The sequence below is a fragment of the Carassius carassius genome, chromosome 3 (genome assembly GCF_963082965.1).
Source record: "Carassius carassius chromosome 3, fCarCar2.1, whole genome shotgun sequence".
In the NCBI taxonomy this organism is placed as follows: domain Eukaryota; kingdom Metazoa; phylum Chordata; class Actinopteri; order Cypriniformes; family Cyprinidae; genus Carassius; species Carassius carassius.
This window is the reverse complement of record NC_081757.1, coordinates 41,555,115-41,580,730: the sequence shown is the minus strand read 5'-3', so window position 1 is coordinate 41,580,730 and position 25,616 is coordinate 41,555,115. Positions and strand designations below refer to the sequence as shown.

Here is a 25,616-nt window from a genome sequence, read left to right as displayed (position 1 = left end):
TAAATGTTCCCTATTATAAAGTGTTACGAAATACACTATAGTATACAATAGTATACACTATAATAGTAGTAAAAATTTATTAAACTGAAATAAAAAAAAAATTACGAAAATGACAACGCTTGACTAAAACTAACTAAATGAAAATAAAAACTGCCAAGTTTAGTTTAAATCTTCATCAAATATTTTACTAAGTGTGTTAAATAAGCTGATAAAGTGAAATGCAAAACCAAACAATTAGGCAAGTAATGAGCAAAAAGCTGAGTGTGAGATTTCTGGCTCTTTCTGCCAGCTGCTCAACAACAGCCGTCCTCCATCTCCATCCACACGCTGCCATCGCACGCTGTAAAGAGTAATGAGCGACAGAAGGGACGTATTCCTCTTCTCCCAACTATCAACTTTGGGGACCAAACGTAATCTTGGCTTGATAATTAATGACAGCGGACAAATGGCGGCTGATTGAGCAACTTGCCTTTTTTTGTCAATCAGCATCTGGCCGCAGCACAGACACAATACATCGCTAATTACCTCGAGTGCGCTTAAGATGCCTTTATTAATTAAAAGTGATAATAAAAGGGTTTTAGCAATGCGTTGGCATGCGGGACTCTGGTGGGGTTTGAGGGCTCTTCTGAGGGAGGTCCCATCATGCCCTGAGGCAAACGTAGGCCTTTCAGATTCTCCGGGACATCAGCAGAAAGTCACGGACTGAAGGGAGCAGAGCTGACAGAGCGGGTTAGCACAGCGAGAGGTGGATGGGCTGTTCTCCTGTCAGTGCTTTACCTTGGGGGGCGATGGGGGACGGATTGGGACAGAAAGGAGAGATTGACACAATGGTGGAGGAGAAAGACAAGGAACTCAGAGCAGAGCTGTCTAGTGCTGCACGATTTGGGGAACAATTCAAATTGCATTGTGGTTGTGATTTAAAACAATCCAGGTTTGCCTTGTTTGTTTTTTTGGGACCTTTTTACTTCGAAATGCATACTTTGACTCCAAAATGCATGATTATATATCATTAAGGATATGAAATAAGAGTAATTTAATAGGAGGGATCCAACATGGCGGCGTGTTAATGGGACATGTCTATTCATGATCCTACAGCATTTGGCAGTTTCTCAGCTTTAAACTGAACAAATACACATAAATCACAGTGTTGGAACCACAACTGTTTCTGAGGAACTACATTGTTTGGTGGAAGAATCAATTTTTTATTTATATTATTACACTTTATTTGCTCTGTTTTATTCTGTGAAACCTTACTATGTATATGGAAAGACCGTTTTGAAATATATTTGGGCTTATTGCTTTAGTTAACTACATCACGACAAAATGGCATCACGTACAACAAAGAATAAACATGGAAATCAAGATGACATAATATAATAATAACTAGAAAGACTAAACATAGTGAAAGATAAGTAGTATGTATTCCGGCTTCGTATAAATGTGGCTTGTCAACCCTAGAGTTTTTTTCTCTCTCTCTCTCCTTTAATGCAAACCCTACCTTGTATACAGTTATTGTAAGCCATATATGCTGGCTTCGTTCTACAAAAAAAAAAAAAAAAAACATAAAATAAAATAATAATAATAATAATAATAATATAATAAAATGTTATAATTATTGACATTTAACACTATTTATGTAATTATTTAATATTATATATTAAAAGTCATATTTCTGTTGTAATATTTCATTGCCAAATAAGATTATTTGAATCTTATTTAAATAATTATTTAAATTAATTCCTTAATTTTTAACCTTTTATTTTGATGGAAAACTGCAGGGAGCCCTTAAACGTTGTCTTTTTTTATTTCTTTATTTTCAAACATTTAACCATCAACAACACCAAGTAAACCATCAATAATAACAACAAAAACAACAACAATACTTCACAACTCTAAATAACAATTCTAATATGTATGGCTGTCGTATTGTCATGTTTAAAAATATTAGTTTTTTTTTCTTAAATTATATATATATATATATATATATATATATATATATATATATATATATATATAATTTAAGAAAAAAATCCTAATATTTTTGTTTGATATTCCAACAGTGAATTTACAAAACTAATATTTATTTCTTCATTTTCAAACATTAAACCATCAGCAATACTAGGAAACAATTCTCTGTAAATCTGAAAACAACAACACCAACAAAAACATCTCATATTATTATTATTATTATCATTATCATCATCATCATTTGCTATTATTAGCTGTGAATCGTGCTGCTAAAAACCGTCAGATTATGAGCTGCTCATGTGTAAAAAAGAACACAGTGGCGCACTTCACTCTGAAACACACAATGCACATATTTATTTGATGAAATCATAACCTTTGCAATTTGATAATCGCAATAAACCATGTGATGATTATTGTTTTATTTTGATTAATCGTGCAGCTCTAGGAGAATGTAACATTTTATGCTAGTGCCAGATCCACTCCTGTTGAATAAAACATGCAAATGTAATGATGTACAATTATTTTCCATATCATCAGTAATTTGGTTTAATTTTGTAATTATCAACCATCATCAATACTCATTCATGTAATAGCTGAGTGTCACGATGCTTGCAATGACAGGCCAAATGACTTCAAAGTTGGCTTCAGACCGAGAGGATCCATCCATCCACAAACACAACAACATGCTGCATATCTTTAAAAAACTGTGAATATTTCCAGGCTGTCATAACTTGTACAGTTTGACATGAATAATTCTTTGACATGGTAATGTCCTTAGCTTTCTGTCAATATGATTTGACATGCAAGGACGAGAGAAAATATCACTCTCGCTGCCTGCACGTGAGGTTTCAGCCGCTTCACTGGACACTTTTAAATGCATCTCATCAATGAGGTGTTATTTCATATTCGTTTTAGAAAGATATCAGATCATTTTTTTACATTATGCTAAATGTTTAGCATGGAAAAACAGCAGCCAGAAAGCCATAGATAAACTGCTGTGAATGCATAATAATTCCTTGTTTAAAATATTGTTGACCTTAATCCACATGCTAATGGCATAATTAAAGTGATGTTTCATGGACTTCGTAATCTTCTGTGACAAGGCTTGAAAATTCAATTAACCCTGTGTAACGAATTAAACCTTCATAATCATCGGGAAGAAGGAGGCGGGAACCGGCGGACAATCAAATGATATTTTAATGATCAAAATAAACACAAAACAGCGCGTCAGCCCCCTCACGGACGACTGACGCGCACAAATAAAAATCAAAACACAAACTAAATCCCAGGCCTGGTCCTCTCTCGTCCTTCACTGTCGTCGCTCCAGTTTTATATCCTTCCATCTCCTCCGTGGGACTCGAGACCGGTGGTGGGTCGAACAGGTGTCGTTCATCTCCAATCACTGCACCGGCCTCGCTCGTGTTCCCACGTCTCTCGGCCCCGCCCCACTCGTCACACCCCGTTTTAAGACTTTTGTTTCAACTGTGTTTAGAAAGCTACTTTGCTTCAGATTTAACTCGGCTAAATGTAATTAAGATTTGAAAATAATTTGGTCTCTAAGTACACAAGCATAGGATGTTTATGTCTTTAGCACACTGATTTGCTTTGTTTTCTCTGGATGGTAAAATGTGTATATTACACGACGACTTTGTATATACAAAATTAAAACCTCCAAATTATCATAATGAATCGTGAATTAATCAAAACTATACATAAACAAAGGAAAATGCTTTATGCTTTATGCTAATGCTTTAATGTAATGACATACTGTTAAATTTACAGTTACAAATCTACGTTAACTTCCAAAATCTGCTTTTTACCTTTAAAATGTATTGATTAATGAAAAATGAGAAGAAAGAAAAGTATTTAAATAAAATATAATGTATGTGATGAAGGCACTTCGGTACTTTTACTTTTTTTCTGCCATACATAATAAAATAATTATTTTCTTTTCCTTTTCCCCCTTTTTAATTTTTACAGGAAGTAAAAAAAAATTTAAGATTTTATATGCAAAACATAAATTTAACAGTGTTTTACAGTAAAATTACATACAATGCAATGTTAAACAATTTACATTGTTCCCTGTATATCATAAAGTATCTGCTGCATTTTACAGTTTTACAAACATTTCTTTTCTGCAGTTTATATGTGTATATATATACATACATATATATATATATATATATATATATATATCACATGATCATTTAGAAATCATTCTAATATTCTGATTTATTATGAGTGTTGGAAACAGTTCTGCTGTCTAATATATTTGATGAATAAAAGGTTAAAAATTCTAATAATATATATTATAATAATATATTTTCTTTACTATCCCTTTTGATCAATTTAACACATCCTTGTTGAATAAAAGTATTTATTTTATTTAAAAAAAGAAAGAAAAAAAATTACTGACCCCAAATTACTGACCAGTAGTGTATAGTGTTATTACAAAATATTTATATTTTAAAAACATAGCTTCTTTTTTTTTTTTTTTTACTTTTTATTCATCAAAGTATCCTAAAAAAGTATCACATGTTATGAAAAAATATTAAGCAGCAGAACTGTTTCGAACTTTGATAATGAATCATCATATTAGAATGGTTTCTAAAGGATCATGTGATAATGATCCTAAAAATTCAGCTTTGCATCACAGAAATAAATGATAATTTAAAGTATAATAAATTTAAAAAGAATTATTTTAAATTGTAATAATATATCACAATATTACATTTTTATATTGGAGTATCCCTAAACCAAAAACGAACCCTATAAGTACATGTAGTTAATTAATATTTCTAAGTACTCAAATGGACAAATACACAAATGAACAAAGACACCGTACACTGACATGTAACCCATACTTTTATATCTCATCTTACATCTGTCACGTGTACGCTGTGTCATCTCACACTTTCTTTAGCTTTTCCAAACTGTCCTGCTGCAGTTTTAAAATGATCCCGGCGTCGTTCTTGTCTTCCTCTATTACCGCCGCTGTGACATATTGAGCAAAGACGTTTTCCATGTTCTTGTGGAGAAGGTCGTTGGACCAGCCCAAATCTAGTCCCCTGGAAGCAAGCCAAGATTTCCATCGGTGTCATTCAAATTAGCATCAGACTTGAATGCGGTTGGCGAGCAGATCAGACAGTGTGAAGGACGGAGCCGCAGCAGGCGCAGGCCTTGCTGTTTCTGCGCTATCAGGGAAATTAATTGTCCTCAAACCACTTTTATCACACCCTCAGGTCTGTGGCTCGATTGAGTAAAGAGTTTTATTAATGCTACAGCTTGGGACTTGCTATTGACATGTCAGACATCGATTGCGTGGCCTGCAAAAGTGAGTGTGTTACTAATCAGTATTGATAGACAAGAATACAGGAGTGTCTTTTTGAGGCTTTTCTGAGCAGTTCGTCTGTAAATATGATTATATGACAGGATATTAAATTACCATTATATTTGGCATCAGTTGTGACCAAAAAGAGCCAAAATTTTTATCATATGATGCCTGTCAAAAATCCTGAATTATTAAGAATTTGTGATGTTTTTAAGTCTCTTATGCTCACCAAGGCTGCAGTATTTTACTGCAAAAATACAGTAAAAATTGTGTGATATTATTATTATTTAAACAAACAGTTTTCTGTATGAAATTTATTCCAGTTCAGTTCAGTTATTCAGTGTCACATGATCCATAGATAGATATTATATACTACGATATTTGGCTGAGATAAAACAATTTGAAAATCTGGAATCCGAGGGTGCGAAAAATAATAATAATAATAAAATAAAAAATAATATATAAATATCTACATTAAAGTTGTCCAAATTAAGTTCATAACAATGCATATAACTGATCAAAAGTTAAGTTTAAATATATTTACAGTAGGAAATTTACAAAATATCTTCATTGAACATAATCTTTACTTAATATCCTGATGATTTTTGGCATATAAGTAAAATGTATAAATTTGACCCATACAATGTATTTTTAGCTATTGCTACGAACATACCTGTGCCACTTCTGACTGGTTTTATGGTCCAGGGTCACATATGATCTTCTCCATCATGACTTTATATCCAGCAGTCTATAAGAACAGGCTGAATGTTCAAGGCAGAATAAAAGGCAGCTCATATCGGACGGGTCTATTTTTACAGAGGCCACGAGTGCAGCGGCAGAGCAGGTGAGGTGAGGTGGGACCAAGTTTTTGGGGCCCGTACGGGAGAGTGAAACGGCCCACGTTAATCATCCAGACAGCAAGACATTAACTGTGCATGAAGTGGAGTCTCTGGACATCACACCAGAGAACACACTCACCGTACGGGAGAGAGCAGGCCAACAACTCTGGGATTCACACACCGCTGCTGTTACACTGAGTGCAGCTTTCTTGGCCACTTTCGCCTTTGTGCTTTGAAAAATAAATAAAAAGTCATATTGTATTAAAAGTGAAAGTCACATAAAAGCCTCCACTTCAGAGCTCTGAAGATGAATAGACATCTTCTCTTTCTTAAAAATAAACTATTCTCAATATTGAAATAAACACAACAGCCATGCACTATATTATTTTTACTTTTATTTTCTGTCTGTATTCAAAACAGCTAAAGCTAGATAGATAGATAGATAGATAGATAGATAGATAGATAGATAGATAGATAGATAGATAGATAGATAGATAGATAGATATGCAAGTAAATATGTTAACACATCTTCTAAATTAGTTTTTATTTCATTTTTTATCAATTATTATTATTATAAAAAAATATATAAAAAAATATATATATATAAATAAAAAATCTCTAAATAATCTTCAGATCTCAAAACAGCAAAAAATAAATAAAATAAATAAATCAATATAAGCCTAGCTACATTTGTATTATGTATTTTCTAACATGGATTTTAGCAGTATGACGGATAAATCCTAGAAGCCGCTGCTTTGTCATTGTTCTGCTGGCCCGTCTTCATACCTGTTCACAGCTGGGTCAGTCTCTGTTATTATTTCAAGACTGGCTGATTCTCCATGACCTACTTGAAGGAGTCTCTGTGTGCACGCATGCATCGAGTACTGTCCCGTTCTGAGCATTACAAATCAGCCGCGCTGATGAGCCAACATACCACAGTGACTACAACGTGAATTAGCATTACAGTTCTTGAGGACATGGAAAGTAATCATTTGTATTCATGAAGCATGATAAAGACAGTTAAAGGTTTTAAAGGAGTTTCTCTGCTTTAACGCTGATGGCAAGTGTATAATAATCAAATGGCTGGCGTGTCACTGCTCTGCTCTCGCTGACACATTACAGACATTTCTGTTTGAAAGTTATGAAGACTCAAATGTTAACACAGGAATGCAGATGAAGATCTCGATGAGGTGGAGTGAGACGATTAAAAGAGTTCGGACAAAAATCATCAGGTACTCAGCCTCACGTTGCTCTCTAAACCAGAATGACTCTCATATCAGTTATCACCCATATCGTGCTATATTAGTATTATTTGTTTACTTTTATTATTGTAAATATTTTGATTTTTTTTTTTATGTTGTTTTTTCATTATGGTTTTTTTTTTTCATTTTGATTGTTTCCAAATTTAGTACTTCCTCTTCCATTTTAATTTTCCATATAATATCAGTTTTAATCGTTAAAATTAATCATTTTAGTTTTAATCAATAAAACATATTTTTTATAATTTTGTTTTTTAGTATTATATTTATTATATTATTATTTAAATGTATAATTAACTTTTAGTTTTATATGTACAGTTTACGTTTAAGAAATTTAATTATGTTGTTTTGTTTGTTTTAAATTTTCTTTAATGTATTTTAATTTTGCCTTTGGTTTTAGTAATATTTATTTTTTTCAAGTTATTAATTTTAAAATATTTATATTTTATTTCAGTCAAACAATTTTTAGGTTTAGTTAATATTATGTACGAATGGTATATTGGTAAGTAAATGATGATGTATGTATGAATATATATATATATACATATGTATATGTATGTGTGTCTGTGTGTGTGTGTGTGTGTGTGTGTGTGTGTGTGTGTGTGTGTGTGTGTGTGTGTGTGTGTGTGTGTGCGTCTGTGTGTGTGTGTGTGCGTCTGTGTGTGTGTGTGTCTGGAGCACAAAACCAGTCTTAAGTCGCTGGGGTATATTTTTGATAAGTTTTTATGGTTTTGATAAGTTTGTAAACTTACTTCTTAAAACCAGGTTCTGTCATATTAATCGATGTAGTAATCAACACTCAAAAGGTGTGTGTAGCTGTAGATGTTTGTCATTGAGCTAAAATGACTGATCTGAGTTCACTGATTCTCCTCAGCTCTCAGTCAACAGGACATTAACAGCTGTAAATACATGTATCCCATCAATCCTTTCTGCATCTTCAGGTCTTATTTATCAGCCCGCTGTTCTCTGTTCTTACATGACGGAGAATTAGAGGTGTGATCTGGATGCCACATTCGTCTTCTGACTTAAATAATGGTCTTTCAGCAATCATCTTCAGCAGAGAGTCCAAATCCTGTAATAGTTTCCCCTTGTGCCCACATGAGCTGCGGAGAAATTCAAGCGCTGAACTTTTCACACAGCGGAAAATGAATAATTCTCAGCAATACTTTTCTTCTCCGAGGCTATGAAATTTTAGAATGTGGAGAGGCTTTTACGATAACAGAGTAGTCTTAGACATTAGCTTTAGAGGTTTTTGAGTGAGTGTGCATTGCACACGTGTGCGCCTGACTAAGATTTACAAGAACAATAGCACCAAATTTGCATACGGTTGTCAAATTCTCATTTCGCTGCACTTTGACATCACGCGAGCTCCAGCACATGACAGAATCAAAGCAGAATCTGTTCAGCTTGAAAGCCTATTTGCAAATAAAACATGAGTTATGAATACTAAACCATCCTCATTTTTCTCAAAGCTGGTGTTAGACAAGAAATAAAGTCAGGGCGGGAGAGAGCAAAAGAGAGCCGGAGAAGCACACAGCGGTGACAAAGAACAGAAATACAGGTAGTTTGCAGCTTTTATAGAGCCTAATAAGCCCCTCAAGGCGCTACAACATTACAACCTTCCGCTTTACAACCGAACACAAAGGCTCTGGAGGGGATTTGAGCCACAGAATATTTCCTGTCACGTTAATATTTGCCTGTAAATTTGATGCCGAGTTGTTCTTCCAAATTCTTTCCTCTGATCATTTGCATGATAAAATGAGAAAACATTCCTCTCACGGAGAGAATCATATCTGACTGGCATCCTGACGAGGGGCTGGAGATGCTGACAGTGTACATCCTCCACGCTGATGTCTAAATCACATCATGTCAGGAGTGTCAGAGTCATGTTCTCCTCACGCTGGGAAGGAAGGATTCCTCGTGCATCATCCTCGGCCTCAAATCTACAGTATCATCTTAATCACGGTCTAATCTGAGGAAACTGTCTAATTGAAGCCATTGCACCAGCAAAGGTCAGCTTCCACACTCGAAAAACAAATGTTTTGGCTCAACAAAAACTAGAGTTTGCATCAGTGTTTTTGAATTTCTAATGAAATGGATTTCAACCAGCATAACACTGAGTTATAGTGAAGAAATGTTCATCCAAAAACAAAAATGGCTGAATATTGACTCTCCCTCATGCCCGCCAAGATGGAGATGAGTTTGTTTCTTCATCAGAACAGATTTGGAGAAATGTTGCATTGCATCACTTGCTTACAAGTGGATCCTCTGCAGTGAATGGGTGCTGTCAGAATAACAGCTGATAAAAACAACACAATAATCCACAAGTAATCCACTCCATTCCAGTCCATCAATTAACATCTTGAGAAGACAAAAGCTGTGCCTTTGTAAGAGATAAATCCTTCATTTAAATGAGTTTTAGTTTTAAACTGTTGCTTCTGGCCAAAATATGAGTCCATAATCCATAATAACACTTCCTCCAGTGAAAAAGTGTTTGAATTGAAAAATTTGTATAGATCTAGTTTGGACTGTTTTCAATAGAGTAAACAGTACTTGATCTGTGCATATTTCTCTCCTGATTCAGACAAGATGATTTTTACATTGGAGGAAGTATTAATATGGACAGCACACTCATAATTTAGCTGGAAGCAATGGTTTAAAGTTAAAACATAGCTTTTAATGATGGATTTGTTTCTTACAAATACAAAACTTTTCTCTTCACGACACATTTACTGATGGACTGGAGTGCTGTGGATTACTTGTGGATTATTGTGATGTTTTTATCGGCTGTTTGGACTCTCATTCTCACGGCACCCATTCACTGCAGAGGAACCACTTGTGAGCAAGTGATGTAATGCTAAATTTCTCCAAATCTGTTCTGATGAAGAAAAAAACTCATCTACATCTCGGATGACCTGAGGGAGAGTCAGTTTTCAGCAAATTGTCATTTTTGGGTGAACTATTCCAGCCCGTTCTCATCCCAAGGCGTCATATACTGACACTCTTGACATTTCGTCAACATCCTACGCACATGGCACCCTCTAGCGTCAATATTAGAAGCAGATAAAAATGGGCCAGAAGGCGCCTCCTAGCGGTCTAACCCTAACCCTAACCCTAACCCTAACCCTAACCTTAACCCATAATCTGTGTCTCATATTGACGCTAGAGGGTGCCATATGCGTAGGATGTTGACGAAATGTCAAGAATGTCAGTATATGACGCCTTGGGATGAGAATGCGTTAACTATTCCTTTAGTAATTTGTAACAAACACAAATAACTTAAAATGCTGCTTTTTATTAAACCGTTTCATTCATTCATTCATTTGTTCAAATTACTTATTTCTTCAAATGTGACAATCTGAACATATCTGGCATCTGAATATATTTTGAAATAACATATTAAAAAGTATGGGTAACACTTTAGTATAGGGTCCAATTCACACTAATAAGCAGTTGCTTATTAGCATGTCTATTATTAACATATTGGCTGTTTATTAGTGCTTATAAAGTACATATAATGCATGACATCCATAATCCTACCCAATACCCTAAACTTAACAACTACCTTATAAACTATTAATAAGCAGCAAATAAGGAGTTAATAGAGGCAAAAGTCATAGTTAATGGTTAGTTAATAGTCAGAATTGGACCCTAAAATAAAGTGTGACCAAAGTATGTTTTGCAAATATCAATAAACATGTTAAAAAAAAAATATGCATAACTCAAAGTAATGTTTGCATTTTAAAATGTTTCATTCATTCATTCAGATAGGTAATAGGTTCTCCTGATTTTCTTTTTAGTGTATCAAAGTCTGCAAGGGAGTTTTTGGCCCATTCGGAGCCCACGGTGACCTTTGTCAGGTGAGGTCACAAACTTTCGCTGCGGTTTTGTAGTGGTTATATTTGTACAAATGAAGAGTTCAACCTCTCTGCAAATGCAATTTCTCTGTCTCACCTGACAGCAAAGTTTGATACGGCCTCCTTCCAAGCTGCCTGTGACCCGGAGCGATCCTTTGGTCCAGGTGAACCCGAGTGAACTCGCAGTGTCTTAACTTTCTATTTGTGTTTCTGCTCACAGTGTGTGATGTCAAAGGTTCAGCTAAATGCATGTTGGGAGAGATCAGGGCCGTGTTTCTGAACAGATCCAGTCAAGTGTAACCATTGATTTGATGCTCATTGTTGTGGCTAAGGCTGCCCTTTAAGCTGATAAGAGGCATGTTGTTTGATGCTGTGGAAGGAAGTGGCTTCATACGCTGTTAGTCTTGTTGCTTTCTTCCAACAGGATGAGTGAGTTTTTGGCTCCTTCCATTGATCCAAGATAATCCTAATTTCCTAATGTCATTTCAGTGAAGTGACATTCAGCCAAGTATGGTGACCCATACTCAGAATTTGTGCTCTGCATTTAACCCATCCGAAATGCACACACACAGAGCAGTGAACACACACACACACACTGTGAGCACACACCCGGAGCAGTGGGCAGCCATTTATGCTGCGGCGCCCGGGGAGCAGTTGGGGGTTCGAAGCCTTGCTCAAGGGCACCTAAGTCGTGGTATTGAAGGTGGAGAGAGAACTGTACATGCACTCCCCCCACCCACAATTCCTGCCGGCCCGGGACTCGAACTCACAACCTTTCGATTGGGAGTCCGACTCTCTAACCATTAGGCCACGACTTCCCCACGATTTCATTGATTTTCCTAAATGTGACCATGCCCTAGTTAAAAATAGATATTCTAAAATGTTTTTGAAATGCATTTATTTCATGCTAAGTACAGCCTGCTACAAACGTCTCTCAGAGCACTGCTAGTTACCCCACAGAAGAGAGGGGCGGAGTCAACAGAGCTCATTAGCATTTAAAGCAACATGCAAAAAAAAAAAAACCTTTGATTTCTGCAGAGCTGATTTTGACAGGGTAAAATAGGGTGATGTTTTACATCCCACTCATTGTTTCTGCCATGCTAAACAATTTTGCCACTAATAAAGTTTTGTCTAAAGTTAGTGTACTTGATTAATGAGAAGACAACAGTGTTGTCTCAAGAGATATGAGAGATTATAATGAGAAATCACAATAAATGTTTATGTGCAAATTTCCAGTCGTTTTGTCAAATTATATAAATTACACAAAACGTGTTATAAAATGTGTCTTTAAGGTCATGCAGTGTTAGCTATAAAACTAACAAGACAAAAGAGTGAGCCGTTTTAGACTAAAAATATTAAAATGGCATTTCCATCACTATCATTTCACCACAGAATGTTATTAAACACAATACATTTGCAATGTTGTGGAAATGACACTGGTGAAATTTTTTTTTCATTAATTTCAGAGAAAATGAAGAAAATAAAATGACATTATTAATGGGTAAATTAAATTAAACTGTCCACAAGGCCGAAAGTTTCCATAGTTGAAGAAACCCAAAATCTTTGCATAAATCCTCTGCAACTATAATTTATTAATTTTATTGATTATCATTTTCTCCATCTCTAGTAGTTCTGCAATCATATCCATCCAAAACAAAACGTCTCCTGCTGACAGCATTAAAATGTGTTCAGGTGCAAACCAACAAAAGCACATCATCAGCAGTCTGAGCATCAGTGATTCAGGCAGAGCTTGCAGGAAACTTGTGTTCACTATTTTCCACGCAGTCATGACAAACTTGAGAAATGTATTCATTTTAATGCATATTAATGTGAGAGCACTAATTCCCCATATCTAATTAAAGAGCACCCACAGATGAACTCATATTCAGAAATCATTTTCTCAATTACCCATATGCAGACATTGAAAGAACCGGGTCTGACGGTTAACAGATGTACAGTGCTTGTGGGTTTTGGGAGATTTAAAGTTTGCTTGTTTGGTTAGAAGTTGTCATGCAATTAAGCGTTTCAAAAAACATTCTCACACAGCAAATATTCATCCTATCATCTTAAAAATAAACTCTTTTGGCTGGAGAAAATGCACGTTTTAATGTATGATCTAGATGGATGTGCATTAACTGTGTAAGTGCAACATGGCAAGCATAGCCTACATTTTAATAAGAAATTGGGCTTTATTATAAAATACTTGAATTCCTTGTAAGCTTCCTGGTGTGTTGGGCTTAATTTGACCCCTGTTCAAATTTCAACGGAAACACTGGTTAAACTACTTACTTCTTCTTGAAATCTTATCAGTATTTCTCATTTAGGGTCATGAATGCAAAGTATGTGTTTCTGAAAGGCTGAACAGAAAAGAGTCCGGAAAAAAAACTGAAAATCTTTATTGAAGCTTGTCAAACACTGATCTTGAAAATACATGACAACTTCTAAAAAAATCGTCTCAACGTTTATTCGAAAATTAAGATTATTTGATGGATTATAAAGATGGAAATGTTTTTTTTTCTTCTTCTTCTTCTGACAAAGCTACAAATAGAGGTTTTCTGCTTCTTCATTAACATTTAGTGTTTTTTTTTTCAATTTTAACCCAATGTCGATTTAAAGTTATTGTACCCAGTTTTTAAACACAGACTCTTTGACAAATATATGTATTTTGAAACAGCTGAACATGAACAGATTTTTTTTTTTTGCTACATGAAAGTCTACTAGAAATTGGAAGCTCGACTGCTGAATCATCCAAGGAAAATTAAATTTCTTCATTTAGTTGAGCTTCACATTCAATTAGTCTGTTATTTATTTATTTATTTATTTTGGGGGATCTCAATTACTAAAGTGTGGTTTATTTTATTTTATTTTATTTTTTACAATGGTTTAAGAACCAGACATTTCAAAAGGCAGAGACTATTTACACGGAGTACAAATACCACTTACAATAAGGACAAATACTGTTAGATATTATTTGTAGTTAGGTGTGCAATTAATTACAAGTAGTCATGACAAATAAAAAGAAAGAAAGAAAGAAAGAAAGAAAGAAAGAAAGAAAGAAAGAAAGAAAGAAAGAAAGAGAAAGTAAGAAAAAGAAAGATGACATTTTTACAATGCCAGTGTTTTCTGTGCATCTGATTAACATTAAAACCTTTGGGTCAAATTTCCCCTTAACACAATATAAATAATAGAAGTAGATGGGAAATATAACATCACTCACATGTTTTAATCTCTGACAAAGTTGCAATAAAGATGTTCTGTTTTTATATGAATCTTTATAGTGTTTTTTATAGTGTTGATTTGAAAAATGCATGGAAACTAATGGGGTCAACTAAAGTTATTCCCAGTTTTTCAACACAACAAGAAGGAAGAAGATCATTTCAAGTCTTTCATGAAAGGTATAAGTTCTTAAGGTATAAATAATTATATGTTTCACCTGGACACACACACACACACACACACACAAAGATATTCACAAACAAACAGATGCATAGGCACTGCATGTACAGAAACACACTCACTTCTGTTTAAGAGCTTCCTGGAATACACACAACCATAAAATCAATGGCTCTAAAAATATTTAGGCCTTCTGGATCAATGAGAAAGATCATTCTCATGCATGTATCTTGTGTAGAAAAAAAAATAGCCTTTTGATTTTATTGAGTATGGAGCGGTTTTCAGCCCTGTGCTGCGGCGGAGAGGAGGCTGTGTCCTTAGACACTTTGATGTACATGTAGCCTTCTGTTTCCATTTCATAACAGCTAAATATAGACACAAAAAGGATTGTAGCGAGCAAAGTCTTACAGAGCCTTTAAGAACACACAAGATTCGGTCGTGACGTATAAGCAAATTTACAAGCGCATCAGGATGGGTTTCTTGTTTTGGACACATTTAGCATGCATATATGCCCCATATTTAGCAGAAATTGAAGGTCAAGCTTACTTGTTATTTCTCAAATGCTGAAAAAAATTTAGTAACATCATGTTTTAGGTACCGTATATGCCTGCATTGTTGTTTAATTAAATTCCCAATTAAAAAATAATAAAAAAATAATTCAAATCAATCATGAAATCAGTGCAGCTGGACATCTATGGTGATCAAATGTTTTGAATGGACATTTTCAACCAACCAAATGCAGCAGCCGACTGGATCTTTGATTCTCTCTGACTTTTAATCCATATATTATTGTTGCAGTGTATGAAACAGAAAACCACAGCTTACAGAGCAACTTGTTGGGATTTAGTCTGAAATCGATGGGTGTTCACTAATCCAAATTTGAGATGTTTGTACCATGGCTTTTTAAATCTTTCTTGTAGTCCAGTGAGTTTTACAGTGGTGGCTGTTGAGCCACTTGATGTTTTGACCTCTCCTCACCTCTCTCGGGTGTCTATTACTGCTTAACACAGCAATTCGGCATCAAAGGCCATATATCTGAGGAGGGGGACTGGAAAAAAGAGGTAATGTGTTTGGGATTAGCGGACCCAGAGTTAACAGTTACAGTACTGACAGCCAAGATGTGTTATAGACCTATGCAGTGCTTGTGCCTGCTGAAGATACACTTAGCACACTTAAAAATAAAGAAATAATTAAGAGCACATTATTGTTTTGAACAAGCACTTGGGTTTATTTTGTCATGCCCTTGTTACAGTGTAATTACACATTTAAATACTGAGTAATGTAAAGTAACTACATGTACTTATTACATGGTTATAATTAAGATTAAATTTGGTTTAATTTGATGTATTTATGCATAATTTATTACTGACGTATGTGCAAGTAAACTGACTTATTTTACTAAACACTGTAAAATAAAGTGTTTCAAATCTTAAAAGCATATTTGGAAACACATTATTTTACAGTATCCATGTTACATGTGAAATTTAATTATTATAGTAATCAGATTAAATAATGCATAATTCCATGCAACTAACCCTAATGCCGACAATGAATGTTGATTTAGAGTTAATTTAATTTCACTGTATCAAACAAATTACAAATATGGGAGTATTAAGTTTTAGTTTTTCATAAATGCTTGTCAATAAATTTGGCAGTAGTTTAACAATATTTAAAAAACGATCAATTCTCACTGTTAATAAAGCATTAGCTACAACTTTTGCCTCAACAGACTCTGAGTTTAGGTCTGGGTAGGATTAGATACGTAACATGTGGTCATGCAGAGAATGTGCTTTATAAGTACGGTAACACTTTAGAATAGGTAACACTTGTTAACTATTAACTACGACATTTCTCTCAATAATTTCTTAATTTGCTGCTTATTAATAGTTAGTAAGGTCGTTGTTAGGTTTAGGTACTGGGTTAGAGATTAGGGATGTAGAATAAGGCCAAGTAGAATAAGGCATTAATATGTTCTTAATTAGCACTAATATATGGCTAATATTCCAGTAATATGCATGCTAATAAGCAACTAGTAAGTGTTACCTATTCTAAAGTGTTACCCTATTCTTAACTGTTAAAAAAAATAAAAAACACACCAAGACAGCAACACAGTTAGTATGTATTTTGAACAAGGAAAAATCTGAAAAGATTATGACAGTGTCAGATGAGACGATTCATAGTCAATAAGGTGAAAAGGAGGAATTTTAAGCTGCTCTTTTCCATATATTGGCAGCTCATAATGTGCAGCTCTATAATGTAGCGTTTGCTTTACAGAAAGAAAGCAAGAATGCTATACAGGTTTGGAATGGCATGAGGCCGAGTAAGTGATGCCAAAACGTTTATTTTTGAGTGACCTAGCCCTTTATCACTCAAACTCCCTGCTTCTAAAGACTTCTGATGTCAGCAATAATTTCAGCACGATAACACCGATAACCCAGCAGCTGAGTGAGATAAGTGGTGAAGAAACAGACAGGGCAGAGCAGCAGCAGAGGAGAAAAAAAAGAAAAGGAGAAAGAAAATAGAGAGAAACAGACAGAGGGCAACAGGAGGCCTTGGCCTCCACTGATCCTCCTGAAATGATAAACAGACAATTAACTGGTCAATTCTACCCGTGTGTGTGTGTGTGTGCAGCAGAGACCAATGAGCCACACGCCCTGCCAGAGGACGGTTGTTCCCTTCACACACACACTCGGCCATCCACCTCCAGGGGCCCATTCTATAGTCACGGCGCGACTGCTTCTTGGCACCCTCCATTATTTAGAAAGCCCTCAAACGAGGCAGCTCATTGGCAGTCCACTTACATGAAAAGGTGAGGAGCCACACCACACCTGCTTGACTCCCTTTGAACAAACGCGTGTGTCTGTGTGTGTGCGGATGGAGTGGAACGGGGGCTTGAACGCTTAAATAGATTGTTTGGTGCCCCTCAAATGTTTTCTATTGCTATTCTTGGATGGGTTCAAGTGCATCGAGCGTCCTTTGATGCTTGCGTTTAGGTGAACGCGAGCAATGACACTAAATGGCAAGGACGTGCTGAGGATAAAGACAGGACAACTAGAACGCTTACAGTATGGCAGTATGTAAACAGTTCAATATTAAAACACATTCTCCCATCCAGTGTGATGTACAAAAACACCAATAGTACTTTTGAAAAAGAAGTACATTTTTGCAATAATTATTACAGAAAGAATATATTTACACATGAACTGAATGTAAAGTTTTACTGGAATGCATGTTAATGGCAATTAAATGAAAATGTATATTAAATGCCATTTTAGCTTAACTTCAGAGTGTTTTTGATCCACTTAAGTAGGAATCAAGTGCATTTGCATATGTAATTTCATAATTGCTTCTATTATCTTTGACGTGTTTTTGTGTTTAAGTATATTTGTAATTGCAATTGTGTACTGTAATTTTTACTTCTAAATATGGTTAAAATGTAATGCCATCAAGCATTTATGGTAAATTAAAATATACCTCAATGTAATTTCTGTTAAAACGTTATAAATTTAAATACATTTGTAAGGTTACACTTTATTTTAAGGTGACCTTGTTACAGTGTAATTATATATTATTACATGTACTTACTATATGGTTAGGATTCAGGTTTGGCTTAGGGTTTGTTATTATAATAGTATTTATAATACACTGTAAAAAAAAACTGTAAAAAAACAGAGATTTTCCAACAGTAAAGCACTGTTATTCAAAAATACAGTTGAATACTGTGAATGCAAACCGTTTTTGGAAAAAAAACTTTTAATCGCAAACTGCTGTTTAATTCAACGGTACAGAACAGTATTTTTTAAGTCTAGTCACGTGTCCAAAGCTGTTTCGAATGCTCACAACTCCTCAGAAGAGAAACCTGCAGGTCTAATCTGAGCAAGATCATCAAATCTAGCCTCATCTTTTCACCTGGTGTACGTAAATATTGCAGAACGAAGGATAAAGAGTTTTAGAACACAACAATTTTGAGGTTTGTCCCGAGTCGACTATGAACTGAACGGCTGAAGCTGAACTGGTCGAGATAAACGGCATTCCCGCACTGGGTTTTCCCTCCTTGCTTGAGGTAAATGCAATTTTATCATTTTCAATGTTACACTGTACTAACCTTTATTATATTATTTGCTAATAACAAATCGATTTTTCTGAGTATTATGTACTGAATTAGCAACATGTTAGCTACGTTTGCATTCGACGTAAGTTTAGTTTATTTTAGCTCAAAGAGGGCTTGTGTTAAACTAGCATGGTTATTTTGCCGTTGATATTTGCTGACTGCATTATAAAATGTTAATCTGCAATATTTGCAATAAAACCTGCAGCAATTCCTTTACGCATGTCAGGCACATGCGGATGCATAGTTTTTTGCCTAATGCAACGTTTAAGTGCGGTTTCCCTCAGTGCACAAGAGTTTTTTCAAAATTTTCAGCCTTTAAGTGTCACACATATGGTCATAAATTTGGAAAGAATAAGACTAAACTGCATAAAACTGATGATTTAACGTGTCACGTTGACTTTTGTAGCTCGAAGTGTGAGGATATCCGGGGTCTAATCTTACACCTGAAAAACCACATTACTGAAGGTAAGACTGTTACATGCCCATTCAGAAAATGTAACCAAAAATTTACTGTCAAGTCTACATTCACATCACATGTCTCAAGAAAGCATAAACATTGTTCTAATGAAAGTCTACTTGACTCAGTTGCAAATCCTGCCAGTACTAGTGATGGTAATAATACAAGTTGTGATATGCAAACTGACGATTTCTGTCCTGAAGAAATGGATGTGTTCCCAGAAAAGGAAGATGAAGGAGAATTTATAAGACATTTGGCCTTGTTTTATCTGAAACTTCAATCTAAATTGCTCCTTCCATCTTCTACTATTCAAACCATCATTGAACACTATCAGGAAATACATGACATAAATCAGTCACATCTAATTTCCAAACTTGTGGATAAATTGACATTGCTTGGACTAACTAAAGATGACATAAACACTGTGATTGATACCATGAAAAGTGAGGATCTCCACAGGGCTTGTAATACTCATGCACTTAAATCTGACCATAAGAGAAAAAAATTTTTCAAAAATAACTTTAGTTATGTAGAGCCCGAATCCATTTGTCTTGGTAAAAATGAGTCGGGCAACGAATGTTTTGTGCAATATATTCCTGTGAAAAACACGATTGTGTCCCTTTTGTCCTCAGAGTCAGTGAGAGACCAGCTACAGCAAATACAAACTAGAGTCCAGACTGATAATATTTTTCAGGATTTGTGGGATGGCACAAACATTAAAAAGAACTTACTACTCAAGCACACAACATCTTCAATTGGCATAATCCTTTATCAGGATGCCTTTGAAGTAGTAAACCCCCTAGGGTCAGGGAGGAAAAAGCACAAGATTTTAGCCATGTATCTGACACTTGCAAACATTTTACCACACAACAGATTGAGTCTTGATCAGATGCAACTTGTACTGTTATGTCGAGAACAAGACTATAAGCATTTTGGACAGAATCTAGTGTTTGGCTCTCTGGTGAAAGATTTAAAGGATTTTGAGACAAATGGAGTAATACTGCCAGATGGCCAGCTCTGCAAAGGAACCCTTTATGCAATTTCAGGTGACAATTTGGGTTCACACAATATTGGGGGCTTCACTGAAAATTTTAGCAGAAGCTCATATTTTTGCAGGTATTGTGAGATTAATCGGGAAGCATTTCTGGCAGACCCTCTGGCCAAGGGCCCTGACCGCACACCACAGTCATTTCAGAAACATGTTGAGGATCTGAGTTGTAACGTAGAATCACGTGACTGTGGTGGTGTTAAATTTGACTCCATCTTCAATGAGCTCACATATTTTCATGTATGTCAGCCCGGATTACCTCCTTGCCTTGGTCATGACCTTTTTGAGGGCGTTGTCTCAACTGATTTGGTGTTATACCTCAACCACCTTGTGTCAAAAGAGAAAAACTTTACTTATGTTCAGTTGAATCGGCGCATAAATCAATTTAAATATCTAGGCAATGATGCTAACAACAAACCTTCTGAGGTGAACCCAGGGGCTGGAAAACTCTCCGGACATGCAGTTCAAAATTGGTGTTTCCTGCGAATGTTGCCAGTGTTAATTGGTGATAAAATAAAATGTCCTGAAGATAGTGTAGCATGGCAACTTATCTTACAGCTGAGAGAAATTGTAGAGCTTGTTTGTGCACCAGCAATTTCCACAGGTCAGGTAGCCTATTTACGAGTTCTGATAGATGAATATTTGCATACCAGAACACAGAGTTTTGGGGAACATCCACTTAAGCCTAAGCATCACTACCTAAATCATTATCCAGAACTTATCATTCAGTTTGGGCCACTCATCCGTTTATGCACATTAAGGTTTGAAAGTAAGCATACTTACTTCAAACAATGTGCAAGGAAGCTTCATAACTTCAAAAACCTCTGCAAAACTCTTGCTGAAAGACATCAACTTTTACAATCTTTTCTAAGTACTGGGTCACTGTTCCCACCCTCTGTAGTAGTAGAGAAGGGAACTGAATTCATTGCTGGAGACTACAATGCCAAGATAATACAGTCAGTTGGTCATCTGAACTTTGATCCTCTTCATACACTTATAAGTCATAGTGTGACTGTAAAAGGGACAACTTATAAGAGCAACATGTTTGTGGTGATAGGCCATAATGATGACGGACTTATAGTAGGACAAATCAAAAAGGCTATCATTCATAACAATTCAGCTGTGTATTTTATCACTGAGGTATACCAGGCTGTTCGTCAACCTTACAGTAACAGTTATTGCACTACACCAATGCAGGAGGCCTATTACTGTGTCAGTCAATCAGAGCTTCTTGATTATTACCCACTGCCTAAATATTCAGTTTGTGGCATGTCTTTGGTAACTCTTCACCACTCTGTCCCCACATTTTAGATTCCTTTCCTACATGTCAATCCATAACGAGATAAAGGCTATCATCCTCAGGGCTTTGCCCAGTCTGACTGAGGAGATTCGAGAACATGTCATCACTTCACTTGAACGCTCAGGTGTGGAATCTATAGAAGACCTCGTATATGTACAACAGGAAGATCTCAAAGATGTCCTGCCTATTATACAGCAAAGGAAACTTTTGGAGGCATTCAAACTTGGTAAGGTTTTGTTTCTATTTGTAATAATTATTATTATTAATTGTTTTGTTTTACATGTATATGCTTTTTATTGTCAAAGGGATGCTAACCATTGATTTTCTATCATTCAATTTTCATTGTTATATTGAAAAAAAAAAATTAACCTACATCTTGGTAAGAAATTGGATTAGCTTTTAAAAAATTGTATTTTAATTGTATGTGTTTCAGAAACTACAAAAGTCACACTTGATCTCCAAATATTGCCAGATGAGTCAACAGATACAAGTATGTCTTCACTCTCCAGTCCACAGCCTTGCACATCTTCAAGCTCAAGCTCTTCACGAGCATCAACACCTTGTACTTTAAGCAAGGCAAGCCAATCACCCAACATATCCAGTAAGTGGTATGAAAATTTTGAGATTCCTTGGGATAAAATGCCTGTGGAAGTGCAGTCAGCTATTGCCAACAGCAAGCGCCCTGCTCCTGACAAGCGACGCCAGATGATACGTATCCTAGCTGATGAAATCAGGAAATGTGAGAATAACCCCACACGCAATGAATGTCTCATCATCTGCCGCAACATTGTTAAGCATTTCCCCAACAGTTTTGCAGATATGACACCAAGCGGTGTCATCATTGGTAGTGGATGTACTTCACTGCTTTGTCAATTAAAAACAAGAATTGAGAACATGAACCGTGCAGGGACAAAGAACAGACTCCGAACTTCAAAAGTGCCTGGACAACAGCATCAGAGGCCAAGTGATTCTTATGGATGCACACAATTTAACCCTGAACTGCCACCAGAAGAAACATATGAAACACTGGAGCAGAAGAGGCAACAGTTGGAGACCATTTATAGACAAGAAGGTATTCGCAGTGGTGAGAAGGGGGAAGTGATTAACCTTATGAAAACAACATTCTGTCTTCAGCGTAGACACATAAATCAGGCTCCATCACCGTCCATCGAAGATATGAGAATCCAGTGGCCTTACCTTTTTACACAAAGAGGTATCTTCATTCACTTCGAGTTACTAACTGACATTAACGTGTTACGTGTCTTGGACCTATCCATTAAGGAATGTGGACAGGGAATCAGGAAGTACCTGCAGACCAAATCAAAGAACAAAGATGTGCAGTCTATCGTCACCCAGGATGAAGATGGAGAGTTGACTCTAATACAGCTGCTGATGGCCTACTTCGATGAAGGGATAGAGGGACTAATACTCCGTGCTGATGTATGTTTGTTTACATTTACATAATACTTGCTATTACTGGGTTTGTTATTCTGTCATGTATAATTTTTATACAATTGTCTGTGTTCTGCAGATATCTGCCACGGCAGCAGATGTTGAGAGCACTCTGACCATCCCCGCCTCTCCACGACTGATACTGCTGTGTAAGTGTCAGATAAGCAAGGTTCTCACATCAGTCTACCTCATCAACATTGTTTTAGCCATCCCAGGCCATGACAACTTCTGATCTGCAAAAAATGTATTTAATTTACAATGAATAAAGTACTGATGACCATATTAGACACTGTTTTAGCTGCAATTTGTTGTCTTTATCAGTTGCCGGTGATGAAGCCACAATTGGAGGATGGATGATCACCATCGAAAATCATGTAATCTGTGAAGGTGTCGACCAAAGCATCATCACAGGGCTAGCTGCAGTTTTCTCTACTTACTACATCTTTAATCTACAGTACCAAGAAGAAGCTTCAAGGACCCTGGAGTTTGTACAAAGGTAAATATTGTTTTGGTATTGTGCCTTATTTCCCAGATCTGTTAAGAGCTTGTCATTTAAATGGCTAGTTCACTTTGAAATTAAATGTTGATGTGTTTTACCCCAAGGGCATCCAAGATGTAGGTGTCTTTGTTTCCGCAGTAGTTTCAATTTTGATGTTTTTAGGTCCAACCGTTCTTGTCTGTCAGTCATATAATACATGCCTATGGTCACCTCATAAAAGAAAATACACAGATTCAAATTAAACCGTAAGTACACATTTATGAATTAAGACACGAAACGAGCGGTTTGTGTGAGAAAACCAACAGTATTTATATCATTTTTTACCTCTTGAAAAACATAATGTCCATGTTGCAGTGAACGAGCTTCTTTGTGATTTGCGCGTACTGGCTTGTTGATGCGCCGGCGCGACTCCTGGCTGTATGTGCCTCTCGCGCGAGCATACGCAATTCTTTTCTTTTTAAACATCCCTAAACATATATTTTTTTAAAAAACATTTCTTGTTTAAAACATCCCGGATAAGCCGAACGCGCTCACACACCAAGAAGCTCATGCCCTCAACATGGATATGATGTTTTTCAAGAGGTAAAAAACTATATAAATACTGTTGGTTTTCTCACACAAACCGCTCGTTTCATGTCTTAGGTCATCAATGTGTACTTACGATGTGGAATTGTTTAATTTGGACTGTTTAATTTGAACCTGTGTATTTTCTTTTATGAGGTGACCATAGGCATGCATTATATGACTGACAGACAAGAACGGCTGGACCTAAAAACATCCAAATTGAAACTACTGTGGAAACAAAGACACCTACATCTTGGATGCCCTTGGGGTAAGCTAAAACATATCAAAATTTAATTTCAAAGTGAATTAGCCCTTTAATATAAATTGTGCAATGATTTAACAGAAAGCAGAGAACTGTCAATAACATAAACCATGCACCACCATAATTTAATGTTTGTTCTCATACATATTATGTTTGGAAAAAATATATTATCCATATTTAATACAAGTCTCTTTTATTTATGTAGTGCTTTATCAATACACATTGTTACACTCATATGGCAGAAATGTCCAAAATACAAATCATGCAGTTAGTTCATGCACATGTTGTGTGCACTTAATGTAAAATAATAAAGATATTAAATTAGTAGTTACATTACAGTTGAGAAAAAATATGTCAGTTTCATTTGATTCCGAGGTGGCTTTTTACATCCGTCACAGGTGTCAGTCAGGACTCTGAAATGAGATCATTCTTTCATAATGAATATACACAGAGGTTATTATCATGAGTAAACCTCTTCGAATAGTCTTATATAAAATTCATCATGACTTACCAAGCCTAATATATGTTATTTCTACATTGCTTTTTAGGCGCTTCATTGGTTTGAATCCAGAGAGAGGGACAAAGGCCAGCCAGGTGAAGGTGATCTCCAAAAAGACGGGGAAACTTGTCCATAAAAAGACTGCAACTGTGAATGTCCACGTAGCCAACCTGATAAAAAATCTTTTGGACTTTGAGTGGGGTTTTGTGCAGTAATACAAAGCCAGTACAGCTGATGTTCAACATCCTGTTTCAGAGCTGAAGTCGCTGCTGTGCTCTGCAGTTGAGTGTTAATGCAAAGTCAGTACATTGTTCTGCATTTGAGTGTTCAGTTGAAGTCAGTGCAGTATTCTGCGATTGAGTGTTAATGCAAAGTCAGTACATTGTTCTGCATTTGAGTGTTCAGTTGAAGTCAGTGCAGTATTCTGCGATTGAGTGTTAATGCAAAGTCAGTACATTGTTCTGCATTTGAGTGTTCAGTTGAAGTCAGTGCAGTATTCTGCGATTGAGTGTTAATGCAAAGTCAGTGCAGTGTTCTGCTGTTGAATTCTTATGTGAAATCTGAAATGACAGCACTTTTTGCAACAACATATTTAAATTCACAGGATTTCAGTATGCTGCTCTTCAGTGTGCATGTACATTGCAGAAAAAAGTATTGCTGTTTTACAGTACATGTTCAGAGAATTGTATTTTGTCCATTATTTTAATGTCCACATATTTGTTAAGTGGAAACAATGTTAAATGTATTTTATATATTGGCTTTAATAAAAGTCCAAAG

The 25,616-nt window shown here is 35.8% G+C and overlaps 1 protein-coding gene across 2 annotated transcripts; it reads left to right on the top strand.

The window, feature by feature from the left end:
• The first annotated feature begins 18,572 nt into the window (after positions 1-18,572).
• On the top strand, positions 18,573-25,223 carry LOC132127152 (uncharacterized). Of its 2 annotated transcripts, XR_009427492.1 has the most exons (8): positions 18,573-18,710; positions 19,165-19,223; positions 21,575-21,789; positions 21,997-23,003; positions 23,095-23,164; positions 23,337-23,511; positions 24,235-24,346; positions 24,889-25,022. XR_009427492.1 is itself a non-coding variant. In XM_059538822.1 (7 exons), exons 3-7 carry the CDS (start codon positions 21,588-21,590, stop codon positions 25,052-25,054), a joined length of 1,620 nt encoding a protein of 539 aa, XP_059394805.1. In that variant the 5' UTR covers positions 18,573-18,710; positions 19,165-19,223; positions 21,575-21,587; the 3' UTR covers positions 25,055-25,223. The 2 variants fall into 2 exon arrangements, 1 of the variants encoding a protein (XP_059394805.1); XM_059538822.1 differs by lacking the exon at positions 24,235-24,346 and having other exon boundaries at positions 24,889-25,223.
• The last annotated feature ends 393 nt before the right edge of the window (positions 25,224-25,616 follow it).